This window comes from Nicotiana tomentosiformis, chromosome 2, assembly GCF_000390325.3.
Source record: "Nicotiana tomentosiformis chromosome 2, ASM39032v3, whole genome shotgun sequence".
In the NCBI taxonomy this organism is placed as follows: Eukaryota; Viridiplantae; Streptophyta; class Magnoliopsida; order Solanales; family Solanaceae; genus Nicotiana; species Nicotiana tomentosiformis.
The window spans coordinates 21502737-21513465 of NC_090813.1; the positions used below are offsets into that span (position 1 = coordinate 21502737).

General features: G+C 34.6%; 2 protein-coding genes across 2 annotated transcripts; both read right to left on the reverse strand.

Annotated features, from left to right (window-relative positions):
- Positions 1-473: 473 nt before the first annotated feature.
- LOC104095712 (probable protein phosphatase 2C 38) lies at positions 474-3770 on the reverse strand. The gene is made up of 4 exons (XM_009601897.4): positions 2855-3770; positions 1842-2209; positions 1491-1727; positions 474-1145 (listed from the first exon to the last, which is right to left on the reverse strand). The coding sequence occupies exons 1-4, from the start codon at positions 3153-3155 to the stop codon at positions 921-923; spliced, it is 1131 nt and encodes a 376-aa protein (XP_009600192.1). The 5' UTR covers positions 3156-3770; the 3' UTR covers positions 474-920.
- Positions 3771-4624: 854 nt separating this feature from the next.
- On the reverse strand, positions 4625-7447 carry LOC104095711 (uncharacterized). The gene is made up of 4 exons (XM_009601896.4): positions 7081-7447; positions 6826-6946; positions 5801-6297; positions 4625-5268 (listed from the first exon to the last, which is right to left on the reverse strand). Exons 1-4 carry the CDS (start codon positions 7113-7115, stop codon positions 5034-5036), a joined length of 888 nt encoding a protein of 295 aa, XP_009600191.1. The 5' UTR covers positions 7116-7447; the 3' UTR covers positions 4625-5033.
- Between the last annotated feature and the right edge of the window lie 3282 nt (positions 7448-10729).

Genomic DNA, 10729 nt, shown 5'->3' on the forward strand with positions numbered 1-10729 from the left:
ACAAAGCTATATACAATTTCACTTTCTTGCTTTTAGATCTCATCATTACTGTGTTCGGGAACCGTGTTCACGGAATCATCATCTTTGCTGTTTCATCTACATTATAAGGCTAAGTATTGCGTATTTCTTCAATTATTATATTATTTCAGGATGAAATTAGTTCACTTGTCTAGAACCTACGTATAAATTCAACAGTACCGTTTTATGGGTAAATAACTATATATTTACTTCCCTTAATTTATTCATGGATTTACCTCTGAACCCCTTAATGAAAATACTTAGCTGCCATTGGTGACGAGAAATGATTTCACAAAGTAACAAAAAAGTTATGACCAAGTCGTGGTAATGATTGCATAAGAAGGAAGAGAAGTACTAGAAATTTCTATTCAACCCAAGAGCAGCAACCGTATAGAACTTATAATATGATGAAACAAACTAAGGTAGATAGGTTCAAATAATAAGTGAAAACATAATGAGAAAGAGAAATAAGTTAACTCCCTCAAAGCTTTCATTCTTTGCTGTAAGCGATTGCACTACACCTAATATTAGACTCCAAAATATCACATACTCTTCTGCTACTTTGCACAGTGCAACAAGATTCCTCTTCAAATGGGTCCCTAGGTTTTTGGCTACTCAGAAAGTAACCTTCAATTGAAAACAATGAAGGGGGCAACACGCTACAACCCTAAAACTACAAAGAAATGAAAGAAGACAAATAGACATTTGCATTTCTCCAGGTGAATTTTCTGGAGTGTGAACTTTGGAAAATGTTAGAACTAGGACTTTGGGAGGGTAAATTTGTCTCTGTGTGACCTATAAGTTACAGGTTTGAACAGTGGAAACAGTTATCAACGCTTGCGGCCCTTGTCCGAACTCTGCATGAACGCAGAATGCCTTGTGCACCGAGCTGTCCTGCCCTTTTAGGACTCTGGGGAGGAGGGAGTACCTCCTCTAAGGGAAATAATTGAACCACGAGAAGAACTTCTATTCATGGAATATGGATCAACAAACACAATTACAACTGTAATATCATCATGGAAATGCCTTCTTACGCCTCGATCAATCTTCATTAGGTCTGAATATCGCATTTCTCTTTTCTTGGCAGCTACATGTAGAGCAGCTTCAATAAGTCTTCTAGCAATTCCCTGCTTAGCGTAAAGAGAAGTATATGTTCAGTATGTGGTAAAATTTGATCAAAAAGTTGTGCATTCAATATATATAGGAATATTGAGATTGAACTCGTGCACTGTGGTTTGAATTGTGACTTCTTGGCTAATCACCAGATAAATCAGAAGTGCAAATGAACATAAAGGTCATAAAGTCAGATCTCTCTATAACAGCATCCCTGTATAACAACATTCATTATAAAAGTCAAGCTTTTCTCGGAATCGATTTTTATATTATGTTATCACTATATCAGCCAAAAAATATCGGAACGAACGAGTCTGCTATAAAGAAGTTTGACTGTAATTAGAGATTGAAAAGCTTACATTTCTAGGATGAGTGTGGACAATATCAACAGCCTCCTCGTTGCTAAGATGATCCCATAGACCATCTGAAGCAAATATGACGAATTGATCTTTGGAACTGAGTCTGTGAACGGATATTGATGGCTCCGCGCTGAGGATTGGTTTCGAGAAGGGTTCAGGCAACCTAAATCTTGCCAATAATGGTGCTTGGTTGAACTCCGACTTCTTAAGATAGGCATCACCAATTGACCTTGAAACCTGTAAAGAATATATATTAGGAACATCACCATCAATTAAATGTCGTTGAAGCTCAAACTACATATTTTCTTAACAGGTCACATAACATAAGAAAGCATAACATACAACAATTACCTGTATGAGACCTTTCACACGCCAAACTTTGTGTTTGAGAACAACAATTCGCGAATCCTGAGGATGCAACGAGCGAAGTTCATCTCTTACAGACTCAATACTAGCATTATGCTCTGTTGACAATTGAATAGCTGTTATACTCTTTGTAGCTTTATCTACTCTACCTAGTACTGCACGCGAATCTCCTACATTCGCGATATATAGTAGTCCATTGCATATTATGCCCGCCAAACAGCATGATCCTACTGATGCAATCTGTGGCTTCTCATTCCACTGTTGCTTTACAAGTGACAGAAACTCCTCTTCGGTTGTCAAGAAAGCTTTCCTTATTGCATCAGCAAAAATTTCTTGATGCTCTGATGTAAATTCTGATAATAAGAATGAGATGCAGTTAAATTGAAGAACTAATAGTGTTTATTGTATATTATATAGATGAGCCTAGACTTCCACAAGAAATTGAATTTTAGGTCTGAAACTCAAATACCTCTAGAGGATAATATGTTACGATTAGCAAAGGTCTAGACTCTAGGGCATACAGAACATTCATTCTTCCATTTCTTGGTTCTAATTATTAGTTGAACTATTTCTTATAATTTCATATGTTTATTCATTCAATTCACAGTCACAAGAGGCACGAAAGGACTTCTAGTCTATTAGAGTCCCCTAGATGAAAATCTTAGAAAATCGCCAGATCATTGATACAAAACAAAAATATCCAAATACCAAATCGAATTTCTTTATACTCCCCACAAACTAGAAGAAGCTCGTGGGAAGGTCAAAGAAAGAACTTGTTCTTCCGATATTAAGAATTCTTCTAATAATTCTGAGCCTGATCTTTTCTATAAGAAGTGTATATAGTACTTTTCTGTTTTCGAGCTAAAGAAGTTACATATTGGAGACATAAACTAATTAGCACTTTTTTGTGAATCAAATCAACCAATTCACACAATTCATTCATAAACCAATTCACAGAATAAAGCATCATGCATTCAAATAATAATAACATTACATACTCTTGAGATTGGAGAACAGAGTTTTGTTTATAAACCGCGATGTCTCTGGTCCTCCATGTCCATCATAAACTCCTATAAATGTTCCATGAGGTCCTGATTTAAGAGAACTCAATGGCCCTGATTCGAGCTGACTCCGATCCTCCATCAAATTATTGGCTTGTATCACTGCCATGGAAAATTCTCCATTTGTATGAACTCCAAGATCCTTATACCACATTAATCCATCAAACCTCCCATTCGTATCTCCTCCTCGCCTACTACCATCCCCCTTTACAGAAGGTCTCCAGCACAATGTAACCATCTTTTTCTCATGCAATTACTATACATGAATATGGGGCTTATCCAAATGGTCTAACAATCCTCAATTTCTGTATTTGTCGCGAGGATTCATATAACTGACTCCAACTCAATTCTTAACGTTCCATACTCGCAAGTACTAAAAGGCTTAGAGACCATTGAATACGTAGCAAAACTCCAAAGAAAGGTAAGAAAAAACCAAATTTGTATGGGCAGAATTGAAGCAATAGTTGTGTCCCAAGACAAGAAAGTAATAGTTTTTATGTGAGTTCAGAGAATATGGAGGTGTTCTGGTCTTGATTCTTGAATACTATGAACCTATGTACAAACTCTGTGGTCCTTTTATGAATGTGTCAACTTTCAACTACAGCCTTAGCTGTAAAAACCCATAAAAGATGTGATGGTGACAGAGTTTGTTGCTGAATCAGAAGGATGATCAAAAGAGGTTATGGGCAACAAAAACAAAACTGAGTTTTGGAATTTCTTTCCAAATGGTCTTTTTTGGTAATTTGATGTCAGATGAGATCTCAGATTGTTTGAAGACAATCTTTTTTGTGTCTATGTAATACATAGCGAACCTCCACATTTCTCTCTATTTCAGTTCCTCTATGTTTCTTGGTTGTTATAATTTTGACATTTGAGTTATTGTAGTTGTGGTCATGGGCTCTCTAGAGCCTTCTATCACAGGGCTAAAGTTTCATTTTCTTAACTTTTTTACCTTAATACATAAAGTTACTCTGATGTTGATGATTTAGACTTACTTTTGAAATTAGAATTTGAAGATAAAGTTCTAATTAGTATACTAATTCAGATTCTTATCGGCTTATAAAATTTTGTTAGTTCGTGTAATAATTGCCTTAGCTAAAAGAAACTTTTTAAGTTTAAAATTATTAGATTCTTAGCTAAGATTAATAATGTTTCAAGAATGATTTTCAATTGAAAAAGTAATTAGAAAAGTTCGACTATAAAATAACTTGCATCTCAAAAATTTAGAAGAATAAACTTCAAATGAAAATCTATATGAAAGTTTATTGAAAAAAAATTAAAGGTCTTTTATTAAAGTTTAGCTTTAGGTGACCAATTTTATTGCGTCGCACTTGTTTTTGTTTCCTTTTTCTTCATACTTGAAAATCAAAATGTTTGGTGTGTTTGGTACGATAGAAGTTTTTTCAAGAAAACTTTTTTCATGAAGAAGTTATATTACTTATAATTATCTTTAACTTTTAATTTGGTATCACTTGCTCCAACCAACATTTAGGTGCATTATCAATCTTTAATACTAAAAAATATTTCATAAAAATACTATCCAATTTGTTAATATTATTATTATTTATCTTTAGTACACACAATACATTTTCTTTTACAAAAAATATTTTTTACTTACCAATCAAATATGGCAAATTATTACTTTAATATTTTCACCCGTAGGACAGAGCCTTGACCTTTCAATTGGGATAGAAAGTTCATCACCAAATTATGTCCTTTATTGCAAGAATATTACATGGCAGCAGTCAACCTCAGTTGGCTCGAACATAATATAATATCATCAAGCTTGATGCTTCAATATATATAGTTTTGTACATCCATCTCTACAATAAATCTCAACCACCTCAAATCTTGATTAATATATGCTTAACAACTAAAATGTTACTGTAATGTGGTAAAATCAGGGGTATTTTTTCCCATCTGTTCAGGCCTTGGTGGATAGAGTTACATAATACCTGTTGATGGTGGGAGGTGGCTGATAACCCGTGAAATTAGTCGAGGTACGCGCAAGTTGACCCGGATACCATGATTATAAGAAAAAAAAATCAGGCAGAATCAGATTTCTAATGTCTCATAGGCATCTACTGATTAATCCATGAACAAATTGTCATATAAATTAGCCAACTCTAATCATACTTCTTCTCTCCAATTGAGTCTGCAATTTCTCTTTGGCATGCCTTAATGCATCAAGAACTTCTCTCACAGTAGTGTCAAGAACAACTGGATCAATGGTTTCCTTTGGCTTTGGCAAATCTATAGGAACTAATGCCAAAGAGTTACTGACATTCTCCTCTTGCTGATGTGTTTCATCTTCTCCATTTTTCTCTTGCTCTTTGAGTGAAGATTTTGAGCTAGAACAATAATAGATTAAAAGTTAGACCAGCTTTGGTGATATTACATACTAGAGTAATAAAGAACTGAACATATTTAAAGGTGGCAGTCCGATGCACAAGCCATTTCATGTTTACGAAGGACCCGGAAAAGTCACACCTTAAGGGGTGTGATGTAGATAGCCTACCCTAATGCAAGCATTAGTGCTGCTTTCACGGCTCGAACCTTTGGTCTATAGGTGACACTGAGACAATTTTACCGTTGCTCCAAAGCTCTCCTTCCAAGAACATAACATATTTAAAGGGGGCAGCCCGATGCACAAAGCATCCCACGTTCATCCAAGATATGGAGAAACGTCGCACCTCAAAGGGGTGTGATATAGAATGCCTACCCTAATGCAAGCATTAGTGGCTTCTTCCACGGTTCGAACCTGTGACCTATAGGTGACACTGAGATAATTTTACCGTTGCTCCAAAGCTCCCCTTCCAACAACTGAACATATTTAAATTGTACTTTCTTTTGTGTAAGATTTTCAATGTTGAGTTTACATACCTATTGACATCTGAATTTGAGATTTGAAGCTCACTTGATTTTCCAAGATGTTGTTCACCCTTAGAATGACTGTGATCATCTTTGCTAGAAATAGTCATTTGTGTGGCATTTTGCTCCAAATTGATTGATTTTTCTTGAGATATTCCCTTCTGAATTGGTTCCTTTTTCTCACATTTTTGGGATATGAGCTCTTGAGAATGATCATCAAGATATTCAGAGCTGGATTTTCTACGTCCAATTGACTCTACAAACTCACTGACCATAGAACCTGTAAATAGAGAATTTTGCTCTTTATCTTCAGAGGGTTTGGTGCTGCTAACAGTTGCGGATGTTATAGATGAAATTTCACTTGTGTCCAATAAGCTTGAGTGTTCTGATTCATCTGAAACATAAGATATGTTCAACGACTCGAGTTTCTTTATAAAAAAATTGAGCTTCTTCTCAGCTTTGTTTCTTGATCTTGTCTCTTCCTTCAACTTATTCTCCAGCTCAATCAGCTGAAATTTCAAAGATTTAAGGAGTTACACTTCTAGTGGAAAAAAAGTTGGGAACTTTATTCCAAATGGGAAACAGAACAATTCCCTTATAACTAAGCCAATCTAATCAGGGTAGATTTAGGGGGTCGGAAGGGGTTCGCTGAAAATTACACTATAAATATAAGACAAAATTTATTTTATACCTCTATATATTATATTTTAAATTCTCTTAACACAGCCCAATTTTAAATTCTCTTAACACAGCCCAAAAGCATAACTCATTAGCCAAGGCTTGAATCTGAACCAATATAAAAATCCTAGTGTCTTTAATTCATGCACTTTATTCTTGCATTATTACTATTCTGTTCTTATCTCTAGTCAACTTTGTTCAATTTCCACTGGCCAGTCTTTTTAAATTTTTTAACTTTTTCTTTTTTAAACCCGTCACCAGAAATTCTGCCTCGTATAATAAGAAAACAGTAGAACTACAGCACAATGTTGATAGCATTTTCACTCAAAAACAAGCAGAGATATGAGGAAAAAATAAACCTTGTTTCCAAGAAGCTCAGCATCCTCTTTTGCTTTTCTTGAAGCTGCCCTCTCTGCAAGTAATCTTCCTCTTAGACATTCCACTGTCCTCAAACCATCTTCTTTTTCCATTTTCTTCTCACTAAAAAAAGGAAAAAAGAAAAGCACCCATGTCATAAAATGTGTCAAGAAAAGAGAATAAGTAAGAAAATTTAGACAAACACAATAAAAGAAGAAGGGGTTGGTGCTGGGGATGATGAAGATCAAAGAAAATACCTCCATTTTGCATCTGTATTTCCTTCAGATATCATATTCTAGCTTTTCTCTTTGGACCTTTAATTAGAGGGTAATAGTTAAGATAGTCAGTCTCACAGATCAGTGCTAGTATTATTGAGAACCAGTAAGGGATTTATAAGAACTACTACTTAGTAGTAGAAGAATTGAAAACTTTTTAAATATTATATATACTAGTGATATTTGGAGAGTAGATTTTGCAGAGTCCTTGTTTATGTAGAAAAACAAATATGCTGTTTGAAATCATTACTTGGGGTAGTATTATTAGAAAAAGCTCCAAAGAGCCAGAGACATGCATAATTTTGGACTGTTGCCCCCACCATAACTAGGCTTTCTGTTACTTCACTTCAAAGTTGCAGCTGTCCTAATGTCAGTACACTTAAATTTCTCATCAATGCAATATTAATATTTCCAATTTATAAAATTCAAAAAGGGTAGAAAAGTTAAATATCTTGCAAAAATTTCTGATCATCCAGGGTCCTTTGGTTTGAAGACAAGTTATGCTGGGATTAGTTATTGAATATTTATTATGTTGTATTAATGCTGAGATTGTTAATTTTACACCTTTATTCTGGGTAATTTAGCCTGAGATTGTTATTCCATCATCTAACAGGTATAAGCTATCTCGATACTATTTTTAATGCTGAAATAACTTATCTCAGAGTTAGTAACAAAACAAGGAATAAGGCGTTACTAAATTTTTTTTGCTTATCCATCATACCAAACTACTCCTAAGTTGTTTTATTTGAGGACTAATAAGTGTATATTTCCAATTTCCTAGTGCCATATAAATTGTGGATGTACATATTTTGTTTATGACTAAAATCCATTTACATTGGGCAAATTTTGATTTCTATCCAATTATTTTCTTATTGATTTAAGATTTGGTCTTTATTTTATCTTTTTAACTTTGAGTTTGTGTCTGAGCTTGTGGCATCTGGCTAGACTATAATCACGTGATTTACCCTGCATTTGTCCGTAGCTCAACCGTCCAAACCGCAGTGTACTGTGTCTCTTTTTTTTCTCATGGCTTCACTTATTGCTCGTGTTGTTTAGGCACGGAAACTTCAACTTCCTGACAAGAAGAGGACAAAAAAGCCCAGCCCCTACCAACGTACATGTAGCGTACTAACCACTTTTAAAATCATTTCTTTGACTAAGGAGTCGTTTGGTTTAACTCTAGTTATGCAAATCATAATGTTGTGATTGTTTATATCGTAAATAATGCAGGAATTGAATGTGAAATAATAGAGATTGTAATATATACATGAATTATTAACTTCAAAAGGGTATTTTTTGTCTTTACATAATTTATCCGCATTATATCTCGTACAAATTGATACATATCTTATTCCTGCATAATTTAATGAGGATATTATTTAATACCGTTAACCAAACATTGTACTATTAATTATGGCGAGATTATTTTATCACTATGAAGCTAACAAAACATTGTATCATTTTATATGAAATTTTATGTTGGAGTTAATCATTCAATACAATCAAGCAAACCATCCGAAAGTACTTTATAAAGGCGAATCTAGAATTTGAAGATTATGAGTTCTGAATTTGCCATAAAACTCATAGCTCGTTTTTATTATTGGTTTTAAAACTTCAATATTTATACATATATTATATCAAAGAAAAATTGACTGGGTTCGATCAAACCTGCATCTAGTGGGCTCTGCCCCTGCTTTAAGGGGGAAGAGAGGGAGGAAAAAAGTCTCTCTCTCATTTTCCAGAAAAACGGTTCAATAAACAAAAGACTACAATTCAAGTTACACTGTGCTAATTCAATTCGAGGCCACTACTGTTCACTTGAACGCACTTTAATATGTAAAAAATATGAGTAGATAATATTGACCAAAAAGAAGAAGGAAACAAGAACAGCTTATCGAAAATTACTGTGTCGTGGCAAGCCATTGCCTTGAAAGTGATTTCGGCCCGACTGAGTGCAAATCGTTAAGACCGGTCGTTTCCCAAGGTTTCACAGCACCTCCAAACACGTGCACTCGTGGCTGAAAATCTGCACAAAATAATTGCTAAGAAAGAAGAGAAGATGAAGGTATTTTCTGTGCTGGATAATTTGCAAAGAAGACTGCCTTTTATAGGCAAAACTGTTGGATAATAACAGATGAAGAAATTAATCTGTAGCTGTTACATAAATTAAAGATGGAGCTGATACAAAAATTAACCACAACTGTTACAAAAATTAAAGCATGACAGTTACAAAAAAATAAATGGGACGTTACAAATTCAATTCAAAGAGAATGAATTTGGATATATTATGGTAAGCTCAAAAAATGAAGAAATAATTTTAGCAAAACCAGATTTGGAATAGGCCTCACGTATATCTCGCGCATAGGGGAGAGGGGCGACAAATCGACCCGTTTTGTCTTCAGGACCAATTTCTCATGTGCGCGGGACCACTCCCTTTTACTAGCTCTTTACAAGTTCAACAAAGAGTAATTCAATATAAGAGAAGAAAGAAACTTTCCACAATACACGAGGGACAATTTGTCTTTCACAAAAGACAAAGAAGTAAAGAAGGAAAAGGGACTACAAAGAAATCTTTGATTTTGCATTACCAAATATAAATAATACCAACAATCCCCCACTAATGCAAAGACAAAAATACAATAGGAGCAATTCTGGGCAAAAGAAGGAACATTTACTTAAGTGTCAATATCTTTCGATTTGAATTGACACGTAGTGAAATGAGGCAACAACTAACATCCACAAAGTGAAGTACTCTTGAACTGAATGAACATTAGTTTAGACCCCCACAACACATACTATATCCTTAATTTTATGCAAACTCCGCAATACTAATAAAGTGCTTTTGTGATCATGCACATACCTTAGGTTTCATGAGTGCTCTAGAAAGTCATCCAAAATTTTCCATAAAAGGCGACCGCACTTTTACGCTTACGTAGGTAATTTCATCAAGTCTATCTACACATAAACTACCTTAAGGCTAGGGAATCATTAAGAACAAAATAAGCTCAACCTTATAAAGCACTACCACACGCCATAGGAATAGAAAATGTAGTGCATATTGAGGTATCATATGGCTTCGTTTGACCACAAATGGGTATCCACCATACTGTGATGACCTAAAATATCATCTTTAAATTTAATAATTAATTATGTGATCTAAGCACTATTTACCATTACTCGACTTGAGTGTACAGTCCATAAAAAATATTTCGGAAAGTTTTCAGGTGAAAAATGAATTAAAATGTGAATTAGAGCTTTAAAACTCAATTGAGTTGACTTTGGTCAACAGTTTGAGCAAACAGACTCGGATCAGTGTTTTGACAATTTTGGTAGGTCTGTATCGTGATTTGGGACTTAGGTGTATGCCCGGAATCAAATTCCGAGGTCCCTAGTCATAGATATGGAATTTTGATGAAAAATTAAAAGTTTAAGTTCAAATAGTGATCGGATATCAAATTATATGCAAATGACCCCAGAATAGAATTTTGATGATTCCAACAGCTCCGTATGGTGATTTTTAACTTAGGAGCGTGACCGGAATTTTATTTGAAAGTCCGTAGTAGAATTAGGTTTGAAATGCCGAAAATTAAATTTTTGGGAAGTTTGACCGAGGGGTTGACTTTTTGATATC

Excerpts from the sequence above, each read along its gene's own strand:
- LOC104095712 (XM_009601897.4), bottom strand. The coding sequence starts at position 3,155 with ATGGTTACATTGTGCTGGAGACCTTCTGTAAAGGGGGATGGTAGTAGG. Across the intron at positions 1,728-1,841 it reads GTGTGAAAGGTCTCATACAG|GTTTCAAGGTCAATTGGTGA; the intron begins GTAATTGTTGTA and ends TATTCTTTACAG. Across the intron at positions 1,146-1,490 it reads TCCACACTCATCCTAGAAAT|GGAATTGCTAGAAGACTTAT; the intron begins GTAAGCTTTTCA and ends TACGCTAAGCAG.
- LOC104095711 (XM_009601896.4), bottom strand. The coding sequence starts at position 7,115 with ATGATATCTGAAGGAAATACAGATGCAAAATGGAG. Across the intron at positions 6,947-7,080 it reads AATACAGATGCAAAATGGAG|TGAGAAGAAAATGGAAAAAG; the intron begins GTATTTTCTTTG and ends TCCTTTTTTTAG. Across the intron at positions 6,298-6,825 it reads CTGAGCTTCTTGGAAACAAG|CTGATTGAGCTGGAGAATAA; the intron begins GTTTATTTTTTC and ends TTGAAATTTCAG.